Below are 27,207 nucleotides of genomic sequence, written 5' to 3'. Positions count from 1 at the left end.
CAAGGAACAGCAGATAGTTTCAAGGACACTCAGATTACACATAACATTATGGCTTCAGATTGGAACATAGATTGTGAGTTGTGGGCAGAGAAAGCCTTTGAAAAATGTTGATTTGAAGAAGGGGAAGGGGAAGGCTTATGTTTAGTCTGTTAAGTAGCCAAAAAACCCCAAAGTTATTAAATTTATGTGTGTATAATTTTTAAAAAATATGTAATTGAACACTTGAAAAAATATACATGTCCCTGAAAATATCACTGACCTAATCTTATGGGGTATTTTAATTTTATTGGCTTTCCAAAGGTTCAAACTCTATAATGATAAATTTCTCTACCTTCCTCACAATCAATAACTAGGACTGGGTCATTACTTTGAACTCACATCTACTTTTTCTAATATCCCTTAATTTCTCTGCATGCCTCTTCTACCCGCCCCCACCAAAAAAACAAAACAAAACAAAACAAACAAAATTAAGATGTATTAAAATATTTTAACTGCAAATCCACTAGGTTCCAAAATATTTCAATTCATGAGACACCTATAGCACATTATCTATATTTGTACACTTTATTTAAAAACAAATAATACACTTAGAGCCACCAAAAAAAAAAAAAAATAATTAGCTTATCCATACCCTGAATTTACAAAAGAAACTTCTTGCACCACAAAAATTAGCATTTGGATTAATTTACATTAATTAGTATTATAACTAAATTTAAAAATACCTGAAGATCAAACAATCTGGTCCAGGGCTCACCAGTTAGGGGGATGGGGAATTGAGGGTATGGAGAAAAGAAGTTACTGAGGAATCTGAACTGATGATGCCCTGAAGTCAGCTCTAGTAAACTGAAGTTGAAAAGACATAAAGTAACCAGTAGATTTCAGGATTACAAAGAAGTGGTTCCTCCTAAAAACAGATATTAGATCATATAGTTGGAATGGGTGTAGGGATACTTCTTAATTTGGATTGAAAAAAGTGTGTGGAGAGGGGGGTTGTTATTTGTTTCTCACAAGAGGCAAACTTCAGCCAAACAATGAGAAGAAAGTAGGAAGGGGGGCATGTGGTAGACCGAAGGCTTTCTGACTGCTGATAATACCGAATTTAGCAGATCTGTACAAGTCAACTAAAATACCATTCTCTGAGACATTTTCAGAAAGGAGCTACCAACCAGGGAAAAATCATTCTACATTAACAAGGCACTCACTGGTTCACAGCCTGTTAAAAATCCAGGCAGACATTAAAGTTAATCTAAATTAAAATGAACTTTCTAATTTGCATCAGAAGGATGACAAGCATGTGGTCCCAGTTAAATCAAATCTAAAGCTGGACTAGCAAAGATCCAGAAAATTCTGACCCCTAAGCACCACTTCAGGAATACTCCTATAATAAATAAGTGGAATCTAGGGATTTCTATTTGGCCTAAATTTTTTTTTCTTAAGATTAAGAACAGAAACAAAAATGGAACAAAAGCAAAAAACAAAACTGATGCAATCTGTTAAATACTTTGTCAATCTGATGTCCCTGACACTGACATGGAGGTCCAGCTGGATGATGGATATGGCCAATTAAACTTTCAGTGCTGAAAGTAAAAATGATTCAAATCATTTATGGAGGCCTGTCCTTTGTTTTTAAAGAGGAACATGTTTCCTGGACCTTCCCCTTAAAGGAACTTCTGGAATTGATACATTTCACAAAAATATACATACAATTTCTGTCAGCTACTACTTTTGTACAACCTGAATCCCAGTGTCAAACACGTAAAGTACTACAATTATATAAATAACTAGACAAATAACATAGTAACAAAGGCAACTTCTGAGTAAATAAAATTAATGATTATGGACTTAATAGCCTTGAAATAGCTTTCAAAGAATAAAGCAAGCTGAAGAAAACTGTACTTAGAGCTCTTTTTCTTTGTAACTTCAGTAACAGTTTGGCTCTTGGTTGAAAATATCACATATACCAACCACAGATTAACTATATCCACTCACTATCAACCTTAATGATAAATTTTAAGAAGTTCTTTCAAAAGAAAACCAAAACTCTATTAAGTCTTTCAATCTGATTTGTGACATCTTAGTTCAATATAACTTAAATGACAAAGCCTGAGAAAAGCACCAACATAGATTTTTAAATTGCATCCAATCATCATTTCAGATGTCATAAAGATTTGCTTTAGTTAAAATGGCAGCAATGACAAAGAGGTAGATATGAAAGATGTCATTTAAACACTACTCTTAGGTGGTATTTTAACTTTTAACTAGTTCAGGTATCTAAAAATAATTTTTACTAGCTGAATCTTCATCACATAAGAATTTCATGGCATGCTTTGAAGGGAAATATATGAAGTACTAAAAAAGAGGGCCTTTAGAAAGTACATTTTTTAAAAAATTAATTTACTTAGCCAACATTTGATGAGATCCCATAATTTTGGTGAACCGAGTTTCTCCTTTTACCTGAACTTGACTATAGTGAAAGAATAGTTATTTTCCTCTCTACTGAAATTTCTAGGAATTCACATTCAAAATCCTTGGAAAGTACATGTGGTGCTCAGAAGAGCACAAAGACAACGCATGAAATGTCCCCTGAAATCCTAGAAGTTGAGCAGATACACTGAAGACACTGATGGTCACAAATCAGGACCGTCACAGATTGGCAAACACACACCCAAACATACACACACACACACACACACACACACACACACACTTTCTCTCTCATAGCCCCCCGCCCCCCCAACTCAATCCTCATCCTCACTGTAAGGCTGCATTTGTATTTTATTTTAAAGGCACCTCTCATTCTCTAGCTATTGCCTTCTTGATGATATCTGTTTTGTTAAAAATCCTGAATGTTCAATGGAAATAGTTCAGTACTGAGAATGGAATATTTTTCAATTCACATTTGAATAGCCAGGTTTTCTTACATTCAGATTTTAATAAACTAGAATGACAGTCTTTAAAACAAGCATGCTAGCCTATAATGAATATAGTATATACAGTAATTTAAACATTTAGAACTATATATTATACTGCAAAAGCAAACAGCACAACACTCATCATACTCATTATTACCTGCGGTGTACACTATCCCTAAAAACGAAAATACAAAACAGTAAAATGCACCTATGGTTTATATATATATATGTGTGTGTGTGTGTGTGTATGTGTGCGTACACACACACATACACACACACACATATATGAAGTCTATATATATTATATATATTCCTACAATATATATAATATATATTTATAAAATATACATACATTTTAGACATTTTCAAATAAATCTTTATCATTATCTCCAAAACAAATTTATAGCAAGAATACTGAAGGAATGAGAGTCAGATAAACAAAAAATTTTTCACAAAGTTCATTATCAGTGATGCAGCATAATTTCCCCCCTTTTAGTCATAACTAAAATGATTATAAAAGCTAAATACTTTGCATAACTAATTATCTGTTTAATGGCAAAAATTGCTAAACTTGTTCAATAGAAAAATACTGAAGGTCATTATATCACTTATGTTAAATATATGTCTAGGGTTCGAGTAGCAAATGAGCTCCATATGACAGTTGGGTTTTGAGAAGGGTGCTGCAAGCTCCCAGAGATGTATCCATAGCATATGAAAATAAGGCAGGGACCCACATCTCCTGCGGATTTTCAGACTATCCCAATACGTTTCATCCAAAATATTTACAAACCAAATGCTATGAAAGCATTTCAATGACTGTTTGAATCTTGAATTTGTTCGTTTTGTGGATTTCTGTTAAATTCTCAATAGGCTGGGAGGAAAATCAGACCCATGTTTATGCTTCTGGCTGGTTGGAAGACAGCTTTGGCTCATTTCTAGGCTGGGATTATACAGTGCTAGTGGAGAAGAATCTGTTTCTGTGTACAGTCTCCAATGGCATGGCATTGGCTTGCTAAAGAACTTTCAACAGTTCCATCATTTGCACTATGGTCTACGTATCTCATGGTCATTTTCCACTCACTAACAGAAAAATTTCAACCATGAGGTATAAGATGAAGGGAAAAAGAATACCTTGGTTTTGCGAATTTCAGTGACATTAAGTAAAGCAGGCACTGAAGACCTTGGGAGGTAATTAAAGCAGTAACTGGTAGAACAATAGCTTAAACCATCATAAATATGCCAAGTGAGGGCACCTGACTGAATTTTCCAGTATCCTTCTATAAATGTTAGGTTAGCAACACCATTTTTTCACTCAGAACCAAAAGAGGAATGCACCAAATAAAATGTGGAATTTTGCATCTGCATGGGAATAATATAAACATTCACCTGGTAGCTCAAGTCCAGGTCAATTCATTTGATTATACAAAGGAGTCCCTTGAGCCCATTGTTAACCAAAGCACAGATGAAATGACAAGGTTGCTGTGTCAAAATATTAAAGCATATCTGTATATCGATCAGGCAAATCCAGCACACATCTTTAAAGAAAATTTGCCTGTATACTGTAAAACTCTAGAGGCAGAAAAGCAGAAATTTTAATGAAAAACTGTCAATTACTATCCATATCACCACCAGAATACATCTTCAAGAAGTAGATATACATGTTATCAGAAGTGTCATTGATATGACAATGGAATATGTAGGGAGAGGAATGTAGGAATTATATTAAAAGATTAAATTCTTTATGGATATGGATTTAAAGGTGAGGAACTATCATACATACATTTTGCTGAAAATTTGGGCATTAGTAATTTATTTCTCATTTCTACATTGGTCTCTGACATTTGGGGTAAACAAGAGAGTGTGAAGACAAGTGAGAGAGCTGTAGGGATGATGTCTATATATTCAGTCCAAAGAGTGGGGTCATGGGAATCCCAAGACATGTAGGTCACAGGATAGGTGAGCTCAGGGAAGCCTGGTCCTTTATGACAATATTCTCCAGAAATGATATTGATATATTGCCTATTAAAACACTCTGGGTTTTCCAATTAAGGAATGGAAGAGAAGTAGGGGAAGGGAAAGAGAACGAGAACTCTTTAGCCAAAGTTATGCACCAAACTCTTCCATCCAGATTTCCAGATTCCCCTTATTGAATATATTAATGGAGGACTTCTGGGGTACAAAAGAGTTGCTTTATTTAGTCCAGCAAAGACAGCTGCCTGACATTAACCAAACCCTTTGGGTTGTTAAAACATAATAACTTTAAACTGTTTTTGGTAGATGTCAGATAATTTGAACATGAGAGACAAAGAGCAAGAGGTCATCTGAAGCATGGTTTGTGGGTTTTGACCAATGTGAGTACTCACAGATAATTTCCAACTTTTCAACCACTGAAAGGTCTGATTTCATCGATAGGAGATAACCATTCTGGTACTATAAATATCACATGAATAAAGTGAATTTTAAAATTAACAGAGAGTATTATAAAGATATGCCCTGCCTGCCCTTAAAAATAAACAGAATCTCAAACTTGAATAAGTTAAACCCATTAGTAAAAGCAGACTCTATCAACTATTCATAACGGTGACTGTTTTTGACAGCTAAACTTTACAATGGTACCAAATCTATTTTCAAAAATGTAATACAATATAGAAATCTGCTTACAAACTAAATATTTGTTTAGTATTTCTGAATAATAATATATTTAACATATTATTGCATTTCTTTTTTTTTCCCCTAATAGGTAAAATGCTTTGCCAGGTGCTTTATGTGCACAGATGAAAGGAGAGCTAAATTAAAAACTCATTTTAACACTGCCTGGTCATTACGCACATAGGGGTTAGTACAGCAGATATGGTAAAGATTACTGTTTTGACTACCTAATGTGTTTAACAAGATTCTCAGGGGAGAACTAGGTCTAAATTTCTGTTCTTCCTCTACTCATTCTCAGTCATCAAGCTTTTTAATTATCCCTTAAAGCATGCCCTATTTACTCAATAGGGACAGGCTAAACTTATGTTCGCTCAGGCCTGCCTAGCGAATTAGAACAACCTCAGAAATAAAAGCTCCTATTTGGGGGAAAATTTGAAACAGTTTTCAGGCTCACAGATTCAGCTGAGCTTGCAGCAACCTGAACAAACCTTAGTTTTAGAAAACAGTATACGAATTGCAAAACTATACTTTAACAAATGTTCTCTGTGCTCCTTCAGCAGAACAAAAGGGCAGGAAAGGTTGATTCTTGCCCTGGTCTTCTGTATCTCTTTTGTGCAGTTGATTATTTATAAAGAACTAGAAGGTGAAGATGATGCATTGTGTCATACAAAGACTTTAGCCAGTGCATCAGCCCCAGCACTGGCTATATAGCATTTGGATGGATGGAAAGCTACATCATGAATTGATTCTTCAAACTTTTTCCGATGAGCTGTGAATTCTTGGATACATGTCTTACTTTCTAGGTTCCATAAACGTATTGAACAGTCATGGCCTGCAACAAAAGGAAAAAAAAACAAAAGAAAAGAAATTGAAAGGAAATATTACATTAACATGAAAATGATAAGGATAAATAAGTAATCCATAGTTGATGTACTTACTGCCAGACATCAAGTACAAGCCATTAGGATCAACTGCTAGACTTGTAACAGCTTCTAGGTGGGCTACCATGGAGTGGATGAGTTTGCCTTTGGAAAAAAGAGATTATTGCTCTTTATTAATAGTTTTCCTTATCCTGAATTATACGCCAGCTACCACGTTACACTGATTTCTCCAGTCACCTCTCTGAATACTTACTGCATTAATAGCTTTTTCCATCACAGCTCAACAATGTGTCTCCCTCCCCACTCTAGCCATGGTAATGAAGAAAAACAAAAGCTCAAATTTCAGATTATATTTTTGTCTTCCAAATAACAATATAAAAGTCATTTGTACACAAATATTCTTCGAGTCATGTTCATTAACTCAGACATTACTAAACAGCTACTTTGCATCCTTTAGCTACAGGTAAATTATATGGGTTGTGAGAACAGAAGAGACTGAGACAAAGATAAAGGAACAGAGAAAATCTGGCCACAGTTTTAGTGGAAATAACATATGGGAAGGGATTAAAATATTAAATTACTCATCACTCACAGCTAAGCAAAGTCAGCAAAAGTCAACAGTAGATACTCAGGTAAATTTGGCTGATAATATGGAGTGTTCTCCTATCAACACAGCTCTTCAGGAATTTCTTTTAAACTAGTGAAATGCAATTCAATAAAAAAATGGGAAAGCCCACACATCCTAATTCAAATCAATCAGAACCAGACAGTCCATATAATAATACAGAAAAGAGTTGTCCACAGGACATCAAATCAAGTCAACCAAATGACTTGGGTTTCCAACTCCAATACTAAAGCTATGCAAACACTGAACAATTTTAAACAAAATATGATAGAATGATCATATGCCTCTACTTCCAACATGTTTCTACTTTTTCCCAATATATTCACAGCAAGAGATCCGTTTTACTGCTATTTGAATGACCTTTTCATTGTATCCCTATTCATAATCTTGACTCTAGGGACAAAACATAGTATCTACTTATTAAATAAACCAAGATGATTCTATATAGTACCATGAAGACTAGTTCTTAGCAGATTTGGACAGATTAAACAGAAATTGAGCTGGGAGTGTCTATATCTGTTTTCATGCCTACTCTTGGACTATGCAGCCACTAAGAGACACCCAAATCAGCGTACTTATAGTGGGGTTTGTGTTTTTTTGTTTTTTGTTTTTGCTTTATCACTGATCACTTTGCAAAACACTTACCTGTATTGTTATCATAGAATTTGATGTGCCTGTCTTCATGAGCAGTAATGCTGATGGGAAGAGTGGGATGGCTGATGACTCTATTTATTTGGCAGGAAGAACTGGCTGCAAAAAAGAAAAAAAGAGCAACAAAGTTAGTCAAAACTACTAATTTCTTCACACAAGGGAACTGAATATTCACCTAGGAGACTAAAAAAGTAAATGATTTGACTTTAATTTGTTTTTAGTTCATTTTTAATGTTTTAGAAAAGAACTGCCTGAGCAATACCATACTAACAAATACAGAAGTACCCACAAACGAGAATTTTCTTTTCCACCTGCAATCAATTGGGGCCACCCAGGCTTTAGCCTAGGGTCACTGACATATCTCATTCTCTGATCATCTGCAATACTTCTACTGCTTTAATAAAGTTCCATCATTACTTACATGTAGACGATACTCAAATTTAAATCTCCACCTTTCTAGATACAGAGCATTTTTTTTAAGATTTTATTTATTTATTCATTCATGGCAGACACACAGAGAGAGAGAGAGAGAGAGAGAGAGAGAGAGAGAGGCAGAGACACAGGCAGAGGGAGAAACAGCCTCCATGCAGGGAGACTGATGTGGGACTCGATTCCGGGTCTCCAGGATCACACCCCAGGCTGAAGGCGGCGCTAAACTGCTCGGCCACCGGGGCTGCCCGATACAGAGCTCTTTATCACATAGTTATCATCTGAAGACAAATATGACAAAGAGAGCTTCTGACCTCTTCAATTTCTTTCTCGTAATAGAAATGGTCATCAGGGCAGCTGGGTGGCTGAGTCAGTTGTGTCCAACTCTTGATTTTGGCTCAGGTCATGATCTCAGGGTGGTGAGATTTAGCGCTGTGTCAGGCTCAGTGCAGACTCTGCTTGAGATTCTCTCTCTCCCCCTCCTCCTACTCCTCCCCCAAAACTTGCGTGTGCACATGTGCACACACGCTCCCTCTAAAATAAATAAAATCTTAAAAAAAAAAGAAATGGTCATCATTTAACAGGCTATCATGTTTGGAATCTTAAAACAGCATCCTGACTATTATGTGCACTATATAGTAACTTTAAAGAATTTCAATTATATGCACAATGAGACAGGCAGGCCACATGTCCTTAGGTCCTTATCACAGTGTATGAACCAAGGTCTAGAAAAAGTTGTGACTCCCCCAAAATCATGTGACAAAGCCAGTACCAATATTAGATGGCTCATGCAAATCACACTGCTGCCAAAAATGGTACCTAAACTATCACAGGTCCTTCTGAAAATCTTTTATCAAAAGGAAATCAATCATTAAAAAACCCTTTTAATTAGTAAGTTTTGTTAAGACCCCCCTTTTTTTTTTCAAGGAAAAAACTATATATAAAGGTAACACTAAAGATATATCAAAGTTAAAATAATCATGTCATGGTCCAGGGAGAGGAAGGGATGACCTTCTTATAAAGCACATTATTGGGAGATCTAGCAAATTTGAATATAAATGATAATTTAGACAATAGCATTTTGTTACTGTTAAATTTCCTGATTTTGATTATATGCTATGTCAAAGAATGTCTTTTCTTTTTTAAAAAGATTTTATTTATTTATTCATGAGAGACACAGAGAGAGGCAGAGACATAGGCAGAATTCTGGAGAAGCAGGGCCCTCACAGGGAACCTGACGTAGGACTCGATCCCTGAACTGGGATCATGCCCTGAGCCAAAGGCAGACCCTCAACCGCTGAGCCACCTAGGCATCCCGACAATGTCCTTATTCTTAGGAATTACACGCTAAAGGCTCTAGGGCTCTACACAGTGTTATGATGTCTCTTAAGTGGTTCAGAATCTAAAATTATATACATATACAGAGAATGATAAAGCAAATGTCACAATGTGCAAAATGCTAAAAACTGAATCTGGATGAAGGGTGGCTAGTGGCTAGTTTTTGTATTATTTTTGAAGCTTTTCCAAATATTTAAAATTATTTCCAAAAAGAGATACAATTTTTTAAATCTTAGAATAGTTATTATGAATTTATATTCACATAATGGAAAATATAGATAATTTTGGTAAAAATAGCTGTAATATTAAGTGTACTCTATTAGATTTTCTTGTGGTTCCTAAAAATATGACATCTTAAAAACTGAAGATAGTCTTTTCCCAGTGTTAATGGCAAGGGGCCATCCAGCCTGTTATGTAAGAATAAAAAAAAACAGTCATTGACCATGTAGAGTAAGCTCTGGGTCAGTTATACTCAATTTAAATGGACCTAAACAAAGAGTTTAGTTTCAAAAGTCAGCCTAGATTTTTCCCCCCTCCAGAGATAACACACCATTGAGCAATATCCTCTGTAAGATCTAGCAGGAAAGTAACAATAGAAAAAAAATACTTTAAGGAAAACATCCCATGTATTCTGAGAAAGAGGTTTCTGAGAATTGTGTTGTGATTTAGAAAATAATTATGATAGAAATCAAAAGATGGAAGCAGGTAAAAGAGTTTTTATTTAATAATACCTTTAAGGACATGTCTCCACTTAATGGTAAATCAGACAAGTAAGCAAAATGCAAAGAACACTAGAAATCAATTGAAGGCCTACAAGCATCATTCTAACAATGAATCTAAATCCTCCAAGTATTCATATTCAGCTCACAACTTAGAAATACTTTACTTTTCACTGGATCAAAAGTACTCAATTACCTGCTTCAACTACCTATGATGAGTTTTTCAGTCAAATCACCACTGAAATTAAAGAATAGAAAGCTAGTTTATTCTGATTTTTTAAAACAAAAATCCTTCACCCTTTTAAACTCTATAAGAAATTTACTTTCACCTTGAAACATGTTTTTGGTCAGAACTTTAATTCAAAAAAAATACCTGCTAAATTCCAGAAAAGAACAATGTAGTCAAATATTAATAGGGGTAGTCATGGTAGAAAGGAATAAAAGACTAAATTAAATCTGCTTTATACAACTCTAAAGTAATAAAACTGATAATTTAGGAAATGTCAAGACATATTATAACTCAAAATAATTATCAATTACTCCAATAATGCTGCCTTTGTTCAAAACATCTTTGGCAGTTTTCTTCAGAAAATGTTTCCAGTATAGGGCAAAAAGATCTATGACTTTTTAGTCATATGCTTTAGGGATAAAATGGGATTGCCTAGCTCAGTTTATCCATCTCATCCACCAGACTTGACGTCTTATTAATTTATAGCAGTCATTAAAAATCAATTATTTACCACTCAGGACATCCAAAGAATAGACCAATCTCGCGGTAATTCCAAAATGTTCACATTTTTCTTAGTTTTATATTGTTTTCTGTATTTTACTCCTGTAACTTTAGGTCATATAATTAAAATGGCTTTAAATTTACTGAGAGCCTAAAACTTGTATTTCTTGGCAAAAGAAATTCTCTTATTCCTATTCCATAATCTCTTATTTTTTGTCTCTCTCTTTTACATCCAAATAGTTCAAAACTCTATTAATGTCTACTTCCCAAACAATTCTCACAGGACCTCAGGAAAGAACAAAGGACAATGGACTGGGAAGAGAAAACGAAGAAAGCCAAAACGGAATGAGGGAAATTTTTGAGAGAAAAGGAGTAGAGGGAGAGAGAGACAGACAAACACACACACACGAGAGAAATTTTTGAGAGAAAAGGAGTACAGGGAGAGGGAGAGAGACATACACACACAGAGAGACATGTGCACACTGCAGTAATTCTTTTTAAAGCTAGTTCTTAGACTAAAACAGTACCTGTGTACACAGTTTTCTTTATCAACTGCAACCTAAACTATCACTGCCTAGATGAAGCCTGAAGATAGAAAGCAATGGTTAAAAAAACCAAAAACCAAAAAGATTCTTCTTCACAATCTGAGAAATTATTTCCTGATTTTCTAGTATCCAATAAGAAGCTCCATATTTGAGATTCTGAAAGGCAAAACTTGATCTACATTCTAATCAGGCTGTGTCAAATTACATTACTAATAAAAAATTAAGTTCTAATAGGCTATGTCAAATTACATTATTAATACAAAATTAAGTTGATTTAGAAAATGAAACTGAGAAATGAAAAAGACTTACTTTATATTCAGAATAAATATTATTTTCTTCAAATAGAATTCAAAACTAATCATTTGGTATAAAATAAAACTTGACTCCTCTTTGGAATAGCTCAATTGCTATTCCGAATAGTTCAGTTACAAATGTTCATAAACAGCCCAAAGTCTTAAAATCAACTGTGTTCTGTGATTTAAAAGGCAGAACTCTTTATAATAACAAATATTTTTTGTAGTTGACTCTGGCAGTTATGATTCTGATAAAACTTAAAATTTTGATCCAGGGCAGCCCGGGTGGCTCAGTGGTTTAGTGCCACCTTCAGTCCAGGGCGTGATCCCGGAGACCCGGGATGGATTCCCATGTCGGGCTCCCTGCATAGAGCCTGTTTCTCCCTCTGCATGTGTCTCTGTTTCTGTCTCTCTCTGTCTCTATGAATAAATAAATAAAATCTTAAAAAAAAAAATTGATCCAAACGAAGACTAAGTTGGAATACATACCTGAATCTGGGTTGGATTCTAAAGTGAGAATGCGCTGTTGCGTTTCCATGTTAAAGATGCTTGTATATCCTTTGCTGAATGATGCTACCATATGGCTTGGGTCACTGCTCACCAGATCCACAGAGGCAGGGATTCCCAATTCTAAGAGATGCAAAACATATTCAGAGAATGGCGTTCAGAGGATCTACTTGAAAATGTCCTTATTAATATAGCAAAACAAATAGTCACGAGATTTCCTTAAGAAGTAAAGAAGACTCAACATTAGAATAAAAATTAGCTCATAGCCATTCAATGGAGATTACTTCTTTTGTTACTTTTAGCCCTATTTTATTGTTATTACCTGTTCAGCAGGTCTTCTACCTGTTACTCAGCTAAAATATTAATAGAATTCAAGCCTTTACTAAGTAAATAAATGGAAAACATGTATGGACTACAAGTTTTGTTGCTGCCACCTAACCTGAGGTTTAAAGCGGCATCGTGGAAATTCTTTATTTTAAAAGCCTCTTTTTTTTTTTTTTTTAAATTTTTATTTATTTATGATAGTCACAGAGAGAGAGAGAGGCAGAGACACAGGCAGAGGGAGAAGCAGGCTCCATGCACTGGGAGCCTGACGTGGGATTCGATCCCGGGTCTTCAGGATCGCGCCCTGGGGCAAAGGCAGGCGCTAAACCGCTGCGCCACCCAGGGATCCCTAAAAGCCTATTTCTTATTAGGAATTCTAATTTCAAAGTATTATTATTATTATTATTATTGTTATTATATGTAGAATCATACAAATATCAGAGGCAGGCAACTCATCAGAACCCAGAGGGATAAAGAAGGTATTTTTTTTATCTATCATTTAGAATATGGTAAAACTTGGTTAAATTTGGAGTGTATTTATAAACAGAATAGAATATGTATACATAAATAAATTGGCTCAAAATCTAAAGTAAGGAAACAGTTCAAAAATGTGTATGTTACAGAAGAAGAAATATTAATGGCTAATGAGTACACAAAAAGAGGCTCAAAATAATTAGCCACCAAACTAATGCAAATTAAAACCACAATGAAATACTGCTAAGAACCCACCAGAATGGCTAAAGCTAAACATACTGACAACACCAGATATTAATAATTAAGGATGTAAAGCAACTGAATTCTCACACATTGCTGTCAGTGATATAAAATGGCAAAACCACTTTGGAAATTGGTTTGGCAATTTCACATAAAGATAAATGCATAATACCACTTCTAATACCCAGCAATTCTACTTTTAGTTCTTTATTAGCTCATAAAAAATACATGAATGTTCATTGCAGCTTTGATCATAACAGTCAAAAACTGGAAAAAACCCACATGTCCATCAAGAGGTAAAGAAGCATACACTGATTTAATGAAATACTATTACACATAAAAATACTTACTAGAACATGGATGAATCACAGAAACATTATAGAGTAAAAAGTCAGATACAAGAAGAGTATACATTGTATGATTTCATTTATATGAAATTTTAGAACAGATAAAACCTATCTATGATGAAAGAAATCACAGCCCTGACTGAGAACAGGAAGAGGGACTGGGAAGGACATAAAGAAACTCTAAAAAAGTGAAAGAAATGTTCTAGACTTTGATAGGTGGAAAAGTGATGTATCTGTCAAACTCAATAAAATGTATCCTTAATATCTGGCTTTTACTGTATATAAATAATAACTCGATTTTTTAAAACAATTTTTAATGTGTGCTATTTCACCAAATACTGTGCTTTTAAGAATCACTAAGTTGGAAATTCAAGCAAATATATTTTCATTGCTTAAACACACCCCTTAAAATTAAACTTAGACTGTAACAGCTTGTAGAATCATTTACCTACTTACTTGTTGGATTAGATGTTTTATAAAAGATTCATTAGAATAATTTTTTAAAAGTATGTACCTTGATTATCATTAAATACACTAAGGGCTGGAGCAACCTCAGTTGTATTCCATAAACGGAGAGTGCCATCTGCTGAACAGGACAACAAACGCTGATGTGCTGCACTGTAAGCCAAGCCCCAGACTGCATCAGTGTGACCCAGCAGAGGGCCTCTTAAAACAGAAGGATCTGTACAAAACAGCAAGAATGCAAAGTCAAGAGAAAAAAAAAAAATCATAATGGTACTTAGGTCCCAGAGAAACTAAATATACAGAAAAGAGTACCTGAGAACAGTATAAAACATGCTTCCTAGTTTCTAGTATTCTTCTGAAATGCAGCTATAACCAGAAATAGGCTTGGAAATATGCAAATGTAGAGTCTAGAGTTTATAAGTTAAAATTTTAAAGTATATATTTCTCTCCTTAAAAAAATTAGGTATTTCCCTCACTTCTCCCTTTTTTTCTATTTGTTTAGATTTTTAAAAGGCAGGTTAACACACATCACATGAATTTTATCTACCTTCAGTGAAGCCACCACTCTTCCCTAAGGAAGTGAAGAGGGATCCTTCCTCCCCTGGGCTCTCTCAGGCCACTTCTACTCTTGTCCCTTCTTACTATGAATGGTGGTTATTCCTGGGAGCACCAGACCTCTGCTATTCCTAGTGGACAGGAACTGAGGTCTAGAGGAACCCCCAAATCCTCAAACAGTAATAATGTGTATAATAGGGAAAGAGTAGGAGGAAGGAGGATCACTTACCACCGTTTCATAATAAAAGTCAAACTGGAAACTTTATTACTCCTCACAGTGACTCTATGAAGCAGTACTTTCATGATGGCTCACACATTAGGCTTAAAATGTCAATAATGTTATCTGTCCTCTAGCCTCTCTCTGTCATACCATAAAATATTTATTGAAGACACAATGTGTCAGGCATGATGCTAGGTGCTGGGGCCACCCAGATAACTAAGACACAGTACTATCTTTGTCTCAAAAGACACTGTGGTAAGTACAATAATTGTGACAGACACCAGTTTCCATGGAGAGTAACTGGAGTGAGTGAGAGCTTCCTGGGGAGAACGGCACCTCAAATATATAGCCATTGGCCACTCAAAAGCTAGAGGGAACCCACTGCTGGCAAAGAAGGCAGTACCAACAAAATCATAAGAGGGCAGAAAGCAGGACATGTGAGGGAATTTATCAGCATTACTGAAGCATGAAGTTTAAGGCAGGAAGTAGAAGAGATGCAAGTAACTAGATTAAGGTAGGATTTCTTTTTTTTTTTTTAAGATTTTATTTATTTATTCATGAGAGACAGAGAGAGGCAGAGACATAGGCAGAGGGAGAAGCAGGCTTCCTGCGGGGGCCCCATGCGGGACTCGATCCCAAGACCCCGGGATTACGCCCTGAGCCAAAGGCAGATGCTCAACCACTGAGCCACTCAGGTGCCCCTAAAGTAGAATTTCTACAACATATTAAGGTACTTGGAAATTATTCTGAAAGCAAAATGAACCACTGAAGGGTTTTCGAGGAGCAGTAGGTTTAAGTATTTAATATGGTAGCTTTCACTGTAGTGCAGAAGACAGACTGGAGAGAATCAAGATGAAGGTAACAGGACTGCTTCAGTAGACTGGGAGAATGATGATGTAGACCCAAGAGAGGACAGTGGCAAAAGAGGCAAAACAGAAAGGGTAAATTCAAGAAATATTTAGGGGGTAATATAAAAAAGACTAGGTAATTAATAAGGTGTGGATAGTAAACAGAACAAGGCAAAAAGGATAACTTGTAGGTTTCTAGTTTGGGTAATTTTGGTGGTGCCACCACTAATAAAGAATATATGGGAGAAGAAACACAACACTTGTGGGGAATTTATGGACAATGAGGTGGCCACTTTGAAAAGTTCTGTAGGCAGTGTGAGGCTTAAAGAAGAGATTTATGAGTCAACAGCATGCAAAACCATAGAAGTAGATTCAGTCTACCAAAAAATACGTGTACAAAGCAAAGAATGAATAGGTTCTGGGCCTTGATAAATGCCAATATCTAAGGTGGGAAAAATAAAAGTTTAGGAATGATAGGAGACAGAAATTGTCACAGACTTAAATGTCAAAAAAGCCAATAGTGGACACATTTCCAAAAGGATGGAATAATCTACAGTTTCAGATAGCCAATATATCTAGCAAAATAAAGACTGTAAAATACTTCTTAGATCAGCCAATTAGGGAGTAACTGATAATCTTATCATATTTAAGTGGTACAACCAGATGACAGAATGCACAGTGATGATGCACAAGGAAAGGACATGGAATTAGTAACTCCTGATTGCGTTTTCTAGTCATTACCACCAGAGACAGATGATGAAGAAAAAGCCACACACAGGAAAATGGAATCAAGAAAAGGCTTTCCTTTGCCCACAATAGGAGTTACCTGAATTTACTTATATGCTGAGGGGATAAAAAGAAAAGAGGGCAAGGCTTAAGATGAGATTGAAACAGAGCAAGAGAATCAAGTTCAGTCTCACCAGAAACAAGAGAGAATGAGGTCAAGAGCAAAAGGGGAAGAACTGGTTGGCCTGGGACAGAATGAAGACAACTGATCCTCTTGACAGAGAGATAAAGGAAGTAAGGAAAAACACAAAGGGGGTTTATCTTTCACAAAAGATATGTTAACTGCTTATTAAATAAATGTTGGGAAAAAAATTTTTTATTGAATTTCTTAGGTTTGGTAGTAAAATTATCTAAAGTGAAAATGAAAATAAATATGGTTTTAGGACATATATGACACTCCACTTCATTCTAGAATTTAAGAAAGAACGTAAGAGGAAGCCAAAATAGTCAATTCCTAGACAGTTTTTGCAAGAGAATTAATTAATGGTAACATATAGTGATAGATTATAATGTGGATTTATGTTTCATGGTTCCCAAGACTGAAAAGGGGCACTTCTTACTTTTTAAGGCTTTTCAAGTATTTTGGTGTCATGGAGTTTAAACCATGACATCATTAACCTCTACACACTCCAATAATTGATCAAGAAGATGATGCCAACATTCATTTTCCTTCAGTTATTTGTCAACAATAGTAATGAAACATTATTACAGATTAGTAATAATCTATCAACTAGTGTACAGATGCCTATAAAATGAAAAAAACAACTGCCGATCAAGCCAGCATTTCCAATCAATAAAACTTTGGAGGGGAGGGGTAGAAACTGCTTTTTTGGGAATAACATTTTTTTTTTCTTTTAGCATTATATATCAAATTGATTCCTAAATGCAAGAATCCTTTTTAAGAAAATAAAGACCTTATTCTCTTTTACCAATTTACTTTTAAAAATATCTCATTTTATCCTTGTATATGCTATGGAAAATGTGTAAAAAGAAAACAGTTTATTCTTTCATATCTTCGGGGAAACACCTACCATAAGAGTCATAGGGATCAATGTTGGGGTTGGTGGTATTCCAGCCCTGGATCAGTCCATCAGTACCACCACTGTAACACTGCTCACCATTGCTGCTCATTACCACACAAAGCACTGGACCTCTGGGAGATAAAAATCAATTTCTATTCCCAAAAATCAATCTGATAATAGGACTTGTTAGAAATAAGAATGCTTAATTATTCATATGGCTATTTTTCTGCTTTTTACAATGAATAAAAATACTATAAAAGCATTGCTCATTTTTTTTTCTGCTAAACCAGAGATTGGCAAACTATAGCCGGTGGGCCAAAGGCAGGCAGTTTTTATACAGATCTCAAGCTAAGAATGGTTTTTACATTTTTTAAGGGGTAATTAAACTAAGCTAAAAACAAGAATATACAACAGAAAATATATGGCCTACAAAGCTGAAAAAGTATTTACTATCTGACCCTTTATATAAAAAACATGCCAATCTCTGTGCTAAATCAAGTGAGTTAGTGTATTTCTTAAGCTTACATGAAAATAGGAAAAGCATGCAATATTATCATTATTTAAAAATTCTTCATATTTTTACCTAGATTATCTTTAAGGGAAAAAAAGGTCAGGATTTTTAATATATAGACCTTATTGCATCAACATATTTTAAGCACAAGATATGTAACATTTTAAACATCATCCAAATAAAATCTAATTTCAGCAAGGATCTCTGGTAGGAATAAAGTTGTTTTTAACATTGCATTATCTGCCAGTTTCTTTTACATTTGCCAGAAAAAAAAACAAACAAAACCAAACAAAAATGCTACTAAATACAAAAAATATGTAACATAAATACTCAAGTGAAAGAAAATAATCAGGCTGATATACAGTGATGCTGACTTAAAACAGAGAAAAAGCACATACTTACTTATGAGCCCTGAATGTATAAATAGGTTCCACATCAAGAGAAGTACTCCTAAATCAGAGAGAGAGAGGACTTTTACCACTCCAAGTTTCAGTAGTAAACAGTATTAATGAATATATGCTGCAAAATTGCCTTTAGAAATACCAACACTGTACTAATATACCATTCTCAACCTAGGACACTTAGGAAAGTTTACCTGACACCAATCACATATTTCTGTGGCCTTAAGAAACAAAATCCTTGTTTAGTAATAATACCTGATTATAGTGCTCTTAGCATTGTCATAGTCTATTTGACTATTTGAGAGAACCACACTCAGAAAACAGCATGGGCTTTGAGGAGATAAATTTCTGGATTCAAATAACTGGCTAACTCTAGGCAACTTATCTATTCTTTTGAAACTTCAGATTCCTCTCTATTTAAAACAAAACAGAAAAACTGGGATAATATCAAATACAGGATTAAATGAAATTCTGTAAGTAAAACAGCCTAGGACAGAACCATGCACACAGTAGGATTTCAATAAATGGTACTTTAATTTCTTTGCATTTCCATCAATGCTAATATGTCTGTCTTTGATACTTGGACAAATTGTCCCAGTCATCAGTTTATTCAGTATTCAGAACACTGAATGTATTGATACTCTACATTGCCTAATACTGGCCATGACTGTAAATTGAAACTGGATTTAAAGTCAACTATTTACCATCTCTTATATTGTATTGAAGCTTTTTATAGGCATATGCTTTCTCTCCTCAAGCATTTCCAAAATGTTAAGCTCAAGGTAAACAGACCATGTTAATGTCTGTCAATGTCACAGACCATGTGAAGGTATTATTACTAAGCTATCACCAGCAAGAAACTTGTTTCAATATTTTTCTAAGTTTTAGTCAAGAATATATGAGACATTCACATTCTCTGATCTAATGAGATGCACACTGTAACCAGAGAAATAGAAAGACAAAAGGCACAATTTATAACTAAGAAATAATTTTTCTCTGCTGAAGATATCTGATCCATATAAGAATTCTCTTGGTGTCAGCAAGATCTGGTTGAGCTATCTGAAGAGGAGGGATAAATCAAGAAATCAAGTATTTTATATAGTCTATAGATGACTCACAGTGGGAATGTCACTGATCTCTCAAATTCAGCAACAGCTATCCTCTATCAGTAATAAAACTTCCGTAATCTCCTCCAGTTCACATTTATTTCTACTCTTCTAATAATAAAACTGTCTGACACTGGAGAAAGGCCCTTGTGGGCACATGCTGGGTTCTAGACCACCAGATTCAAGGACACAAGGACAGGGACTCCCTGTAAGCACCCCAGCAAGTGGGGCTAAGACTAGTTTGGTGACTGATAAAAGCGTCTATACCAACCCATGTCTGTTCATGCTTACAGAGGAACGAAGGGACCAAGCCAAGAGCTGGCAGGTAAGTGACAGCAACAATGCTGCCTTTCCAACTATACCTTTTGTGGGTATGAAAAGTGCCTAATGGGATCAAGGCAAAAAGACAAAACCAAAGAGAAGTCCCTCACCCCTCTCAATCAGCCTTCCTTCCCTTCCACACCCTAAGCTCAAACCTAATAAACAATAGGATGGTGTTGGGGTGGGGTTTGAGGATTCTGAACATGCCTACACCTCTTTATAACAGTAGAAATCTTCAGTACAGATAAGGGACTCCACAAATATGACAACCATTTAAAACACTGTATAAGGATTGTAAACAGCATTCAGAAGCTCTGGGAAATTATCAGATAATACCATCTCTCTCTCAGTGTCAGTTTTCCAACCTAATATCAGATTGTGAGTATGAGGGAAAAAATTCTAATTATGTGACAAGGTAAAGAAGAAAGAACTAGAAGAGATACTTGAGAAATTTAATAAGCAAATAATTTGAGCATTTTTCTGCTGAAAAACTAATAATTAAAATACTCAAATACAGTTAAAATAGAATATTCTCACTTTTTGGCTGGGGCTGTTTTCTGCAAATTCCACATTTTTAATGTGTGATCCTCTGATGCTGTTATCAAAACAGGCTCAATGGGGTGGAAAGCAAGGGCTCGAATGCCATCAAAGTGACTTCGTAATGTAAACTTAGGGTTCCACGTCTTCCTCAATGCATCTTTATTATTTGCTATCTATTAAAGAAACAAAAGAAATATACCCATACATTTAGTTCAGGACAGGAAAAAAAGTATATTTCAACATTAATTCTTGCTGATTTGTCATTAAATCATCACGTTTTGCAACTTTCAAAACAATATAATTTCTAAATGTATATAATCAAATCAATAGACAAAATTAATATGCCAACAGTGCTTTTCTTTGAAGAAATATGAATCCTGTAACAAGAAAACAGGTAACAATTCAACATTGAAAGAAAATAACATAAAATAGATCTTCACTAGGATGACTTAAAAAAAAAGATAAGATTTCAACCTAAATTATAGAATAGAAACTAATCTGGGATCAGAGCTGAAAAACTAAGTTACCTTTAAACCTGTTAACAAAAATAAATAAATAAATAAATAAATAAATAAATAAATAAATAAACCTGTTAACATTATAGAATACAATCATACTTCTGAGATTTTCTTTTTTTAAATATTTTTTTTAATTTTTTTTTTTTATTTATTTATGATAGTCACAGAGAGACAGAGAGAGAGGCAGAGACATAGGCAGAGGGAGAAACAGGCTCCATGCACCAGGAGCCTGATGTGGGATTCGATCCCGGGTCTCCAGGATCGCGCCCTGGGCCAAAGGCAAGCGCCAAACCACTGCGCCACCCAGGGATCCCTACTTCTGAGATTTTCAATACTTTCTACAAAGACCCAAATTTTCTTCATGAAATTGGAACAAGATTTATAAACTGGAAACATAAAATGTTAACACTGTAAGAAACAATCAGATGTTACAAAACAATAGATTCCACTCGCAGAACATGTCATGTTGCTTTTCTCCACAAAAACTTCATCCCAACAACTAAAAAAATGCATTTTTTCTCATTCCAACTTTTTTTTTTCATTTCCAACTAATGGTAAAGCCAAAGAAGTTCATGTTTAACTTTACACTAGCACCACATATGAACTCTTCAAACTTTACAACTAACAATTATGCTAGGTTTAAGTAAGAGTAGGGCAAATACTGTTAACACTGGAGAAATATTACCATACTTACAATGACAAAAACAATGATACTAATAATAGCTGCTATTTTAAGCACTATTCATTATTTTACATATTTTTCAAAATCTTAACATGCATTAACTCACTTAACTGTCACAACAACTATGAAGGAATTAACATTATTCCCACTTTATAGACTAGACATATAAGGAAAGGAGAAGTTAAGTGACTTGTCCCCTAGTAAGTGGAGGAGTCAGAATTCAAATCCAAGTGGTCTGGCTTTAGAGATTACATTCTTAATATAAACTATAACTTAGGACCCAGAAGTTTAAAAATTTGCAGAAAAATTTGGATAGAGCATGTCACAATTGGGGCAGTAAAAAGACAAAACAGAGGATGCAAGGAACTACTGTAAGAATTGGAGCTGGTTATCCTTGTGGGGGTAGGGGGGGACCGGGCAGGCAACTAACTAAGTTGACTCTTGTCTGCTCTTATTAAAGAGCTGAAAGATTTCCATATATAAGAACAATTCTATTCTTTCTGAATGTCTTAATGTAGTAGACAGCCACTAAGATGGTCCTCAACTAGCCCTAGCTCCTCATATTTATGTCCTGTGGAGTCCCCTTCTACATCACAGGATTACTCTGTGACCAATAACATAGAGCAAAAACTTTGCATCTTAAGTGTTCTTGCTGACACTGGAGGAAGCCAGTTTGCCATGCTGAGGAACCCACAGAGACCCATGTGGTGTGGAACTAGTCTCAAGCCAATAGCCAGGAAGGAACCAAGGCCTTCCAACAACCACATGAGTGAGCTTGGAGGCAGATCTTCCCCAAGTCAAGTCTTCATTGAAGACTGCAACCCTTGACTACATGTTGACTGTCTCGGACTGTCAGGTCTCTACGAGAGACCAGAACCACACAGCTAAACTATCCCAGACTGCTGACCCCCCAGAAATTACAAAAAATGTTGTTTTAAGTGGTGCAGTTTGTCACACAGCAATAGATTACAACAAGTTTATTAGAACTAGAGACTACTTTCAGAAGTGCAGATATAACACTAAGTTTTTTTTAACTCAGATATGTTAAAAAAAAAAATGACATTTCTCTAGAGACATGACCGAGTTCCATAACATATTGAACTAAATCTTTGTGGGGTTAGTATAGAGAGAACACAAGTTATCTAATGGGAACTTCTGCTTCTAGCTATGATCGACTAGATCATTAGGATCAAGTATGCACTTGAGGACAAGTAAAAAAGCAGAGCTAAAAATTTTTAAATCAAAACCAGCAAGATAGTGAAGAAAAAGCAGACCATAATCCAAGGGAAGACAGAATTCTAAAATGCCTAATATTTGGACTTATTTTTCCCAGAATGTGTTTAGTGATTCCATAGGGATGGCTGAGAGGTCAAGCTGTGCTTCTGACAGTTGTGCAGTGCAAGGAGATATAAACTGGTGTTCAGTGCCTGCCAAGAAAGTGGGGCTTGATGAACCTTCTTGCTTTTTAGGTTTTAAGTTCAAAGGGCTGCATTCTAGATAGAAGAGTTAACTATAAGAATACAATCCCTACAAAAGACATGCACAGAAATCTCACAGAGAAAGACATAGACATGGCCAACAAGCACATGAGAAAATGCTCCGCATCACTTGCCATCAGGGAAATGCAAATCAAAACCATAATGAGATACCACCTCACACCAGTGAGAATGGGGAAAATTAATAAGACAGGAAACGACAAATGTTGGAGAGGATGTGGAGAAAGGGGAACCCTCCTACACTGTTGGTGGCAATGTGAACTGGTGCAGCCACTCTGGAAAACTGTGTGGAGGTTCCTCAAAGAGTTAAAAATAGATCTGCCCTACGACCCAGCAATTGCACTGCTGGGGATTTACCCCAAAGATACAGATGCAATGAAACGCTGGGACAACTGCACCTCGATGTTTATATAGCAGCAATGTCTACAATACCCAAACTGTGGAAGGAGCCTCGGTGTCCATCGAAAGATGAATGGATAAAGATGTGCTCTATGTATACAATGGAATATTCCTCAGCCATTAGAAACGACAAATACCCACCATTTGCTTCGATGTGGATGGAACTGGAGGGTATTATGCTGAGTGAAATAAGTCAATCGGAGAAGGACAAACATTATATGGGCTCATTCATTTGGGGAATATAAAATATAGTGAAAGGGAATAAAGGGGAAGGGAGAAAAAATGAGTGGGAAATATCAGAAAGGGAGACAGAACATGAGAGACTCCTAACTCAGGGAAACGAACTAGGGGTGGTGGAAGGGGAGGTTGGCGGGGGGTGGGGGTGACTGGGTGACGAGCACTGAGGGGGGCACTTGAGGGGATGAGCACTGGGTGTTATTCTATGTATGTTAGCAAACTGAACACCAATAAAAAAAATAAATTTATAAAAAAAAAAGAATACAAGCCCTACAAAGACTACAGATCAGCTTTAGATTATCTGAAAAACTGAAAATGGAATGAGATGATCCAGATTTCTAGTGGCTACAGATATGAGAGAAGCAAATTAAAATATGCTCCCTAAGGGAAGATATCACTCTAGGCCTGAAGTTATTGCTACAGACAACTTTTCAAGTATAGTTATCTGGACATAAAAAAATGCATGTGTAGGATATACATATGCAGGATAATACAGCATAAATGAAAATGAGCAGAAACATAATCATAATTAATGTGTTCAAGAAGAAAAAAGACAACCTTGTAAATTTTGGAAGAAATCTATAAACAGTTAAAAAAAGAATTCTAGAAGCAAACAGTGTAAGACCTAATAGATGGGTTTAATTACAGATATGCATAACTGAAGAGAGAATTAGCGAACCAGAAGATGGGTCATAAAAACATCTAGACTAAAGTATGAAAAACAAAAGATGGAAAATATCCGAGAGGGAGTTGGAGAGAGGATATAGAAAGATTTAGGGATGCCTGGGTGGTTCAGCAGTTGAGCATATGCCTTTGGCTCAGGGCATGATCCCAGGGTTCCGGGATCAAGTCTCACACTGGGCTCCCCGCAGGGAGCCTGCTTCTCCCTCTGCCTGTGTCTCTGCCTCTCTCTCTCTCTCATGAATAAATAAATAAAATCTTATAAAAGAAAAAGAAAAAAGGAAGACCCAACAATAGAGAGTTCCAGAAGGAAAAGAGAGAGAAAGAAGCGCAAAAGCAATATTTGAAGATAAATGGCTGAGAATTTCACACAAAATTGATAAAAATATATTAAGCCAGGGAGGTCTGAGAACTTCAAGAAGGTTAAATAAAAAGAAAACTAAGCTATAGCTGACATTCAAGACATAGGGAGATTATCAGAGAAAAAAAAAAAAATCAGACTACCACTCAATGTCCAATAATAGAAATGACTGATTTTAGCAGAAAACAACAGTGGAAAAGATGAAATTATATATTTAGATTGCTTAAAAATGAAACAAAACAAAAAAACCCTTGCCAACTGGAATTTAATACCAGATGTAATAGTTAACCCACTCAGGCGAAATACAGACAATGTAATAAAACCAGAAACTGAAGAAACTGGGCACCAGCAGACTTTTACCAAAGAGAAATATTAACTGTTCTTAGAGTAAAAGAAAAGTGATCCCAGATGGATAATCAGATGTGCAGGGGGGAATAGAATAAAGCAAAATGAGTAATGTAAAGTGGATAATCCTAACTGAATACTGAATGTACAAAACATTACCTTGTAGGAGATAAATGTCTAGAGAAAATACATAACAAGAATGATATATATTCAGGGTAGGAGGCTTTTTTCCCCCCTTTTTTAAAAGATTTTATTTACTTATTCATCAGAGACAGAGAGAGAGGCAGAAATATTGGCAGAGAAAGAAGTACACTCCCTGCGGAGAGCTTGATGTGAGACTCACAATCCCAGGACCCCAGGATCATGACCTGAGCCAAAGGCAAATAGATGCTCAACCATTGAGCCACCCAGGCGTTCCAGGGTAGTTTAAGTAGTTAAAAGACTTAAAGGTCTTTGCATTAAAATTTTGATAAGGATGTGTGTGGTAATCTCTAGAATAACAATAAAAAAGAGTAATGAAAGAGTACATAATCTCCAAATAATGGGTGCGGGTGAAGAATTAAAAATAATCTGAATATAGGCAAAAATAGAAGAAAAAGGAACATAGAATAGGTAGCACAAATAGATGATGGACTTAAATCTAAATATATCAAGAATTACTTTAAAAAGAAATGGCCTCAGTGCTCCAAATAAAAAAGTTGTGAAAGATTTGATAAAAAAAACAAAAAACAAAAGTCAACTGAGTGTTTTTATATACACAGACATAAAATGTAAAGATATTAAAAACAGAAATACTTTTTTAAAAGGAGTGGAAATGAGACCATTTAAAATTAGGTTGTTATAGTTCCAGGTGAAGAAGAATTGGAGTTGATGGGAGGTTTTTAAAACAAAAAAGAAACAAAACAAAAACCCAACTATGGATTTTAGCTATTTTTGGAGGGAGAACCCAAAGACTTACTAATGAATTTAGCAAAAAGAGTGAGAATTTTTTATTTATAGGAAGAGAAGTGAGTAGTGAAGTTGCTCTTTGGAGTACTTCCTTCTCATATCCACAGTCTGCTTAAGCATCCATCCTATACATCCTATATGGCAAGAGCTATACTGTGTTCTCCAACAAAGATAATGAAGTACCAAAGTGAGAGGATTTTATTTTTTTTTTATTTTTATTTTTTTAGTGAGAGGATTTTAATGGAGATAAGACAGATTGTAAACACTTTATAAAATAAGCAACTGTTTTTCTGACAGTTTACTGTCATTAACAATTATCAATGCATTTATAAACAACTGCGTTGGGGATTAAGTAAATGCATGCATAAAGGCATCAAGATTTCAGTTTTGGTCCAAATCATTGATGGGTCTGCCTTAATATCTGAAAAGAACCCTCTAGACATCGCTGCCTATAACAATAGCTTAAGTCATTTGTAGGCAGGGTATTCATTGATAATATACTAAAGAAGAAACATCTATGTTGGTAGCCTTAAACACAAAACCCAAACTTGGTAATAGAAAAGGAATTCTTTGCTGTATCTAAAACCAATAAACAAGCTATAATGACTTATGGATTTAGGCAAATAATTTTAATCTCTAAGCAATGTGAAAAATACAATCATTTATAATATTTTTATATTTTCAAAGTTTGCAATTAAAATGGAACCAAATTCTATACTTGTGAAGAAGTTTTACCACTGTCTTTTTCTAAAAACTTTTTATTTTTAAGAAATGAGAAAAGAGCAACAAAAATAAAACCACGACTCACATCATAAGTTAGTGAGTCTGCTTCATTGGCCACTGTAAGGCCTGCCAATTCTCCAAGGCCCAGTTCACTTTCCAGGGCTTCATCTGCTCCCATGATGAAGGACTTCCCAGAAGAAGGAGGAAAAGTCAATGCTTCCACTGAAGGGGAAAGACAAAAGAAACATTAAAAAAAAAAAAAAAAAAAACTTTTAAAGTGTAAACAATTAGTCTCTTAAGGGGTATATCTACATTTGATTACTGTTAAATGCTCTTAGACAAAATTCAGTGAACAGAAAACCCTGAAGAACTAGCTGT

The 27,207-nt window shown here is 35.3% G+C and overlaps 1 protein-coding gene across 2 annotated transcripts in view; it reads right to left on the bottom strand.

The window, feature by feature from the left end:
* Positions 1 to 5,082: 5,082 nt before the first annotated feature.
* The window catches only part of STRN (striatin), a 90,410-nt gene continuing 68,285 nt past the window's right edge, over positions 5,083 to 27,207 (bottom strand). For both annotated transcript variants that reach the window (XM_026018917.2, XM_026018916.2), the window contains 9 exons: positions 26,915 to 27,051; positions 20,437 to 20,612; positions 18,474 to 18,521; positions 17,570 to 17,691; positions 14,179 to 14,346; positions 12,262 to 12,402; positions 7,713 to 7,817; positions 6,500 to 6,586; positions 5,083 to 6,393 (listed from right to left, as the gene is read on the bottom strand). In XM_026018917.2, coding sequence (XP_025874702.1) covers positions 6,224 to 6,393; positions 6,500 to 6,586; positions 7,713 to 7,817; positions 12,262 to 12,402; positions 14,179 to 14,346; positions 17,570 to 17,691; positions 18,474 to 18,521; positions 20,437 to 20,612; positions 26,915 to 27,051 — 1,154 coding nt within the window. In that variant the 3' untranslated portion in view covers positions 5,083 to 6,223. The remainder of the gene's footprint in view (positions 6,394 to 6,499; positions 6,587 to 7,712; positions 7,818 to 12,261; positions 12,403 to 14,178; positions 14,347 to 17,569; positions 17,692 to 18,473; positions 18,522 to 20,436; positions 20,613 to 26,914; positions 27,052 to 27,207) is intronic.

This window comes from Vulpes vulpes, chromosome 8 (genome assembly GCF_048418805.1).
Source record: "Vulpes vulpes isolate BD-2025 chromosome 8, VulVul3, whole genome shotgun sequence".
NCBI classification, from domain to species: Eukaryota; Metazoa; Chordata; class Mammalia; order Carnivora; family Canidae; genus Vulpes; species Vulpes vulpes.
Note: the sequence above shows the minus strand (reverse complement) of the source record. Positions and strands in the feature narration are given on the sequence as shown.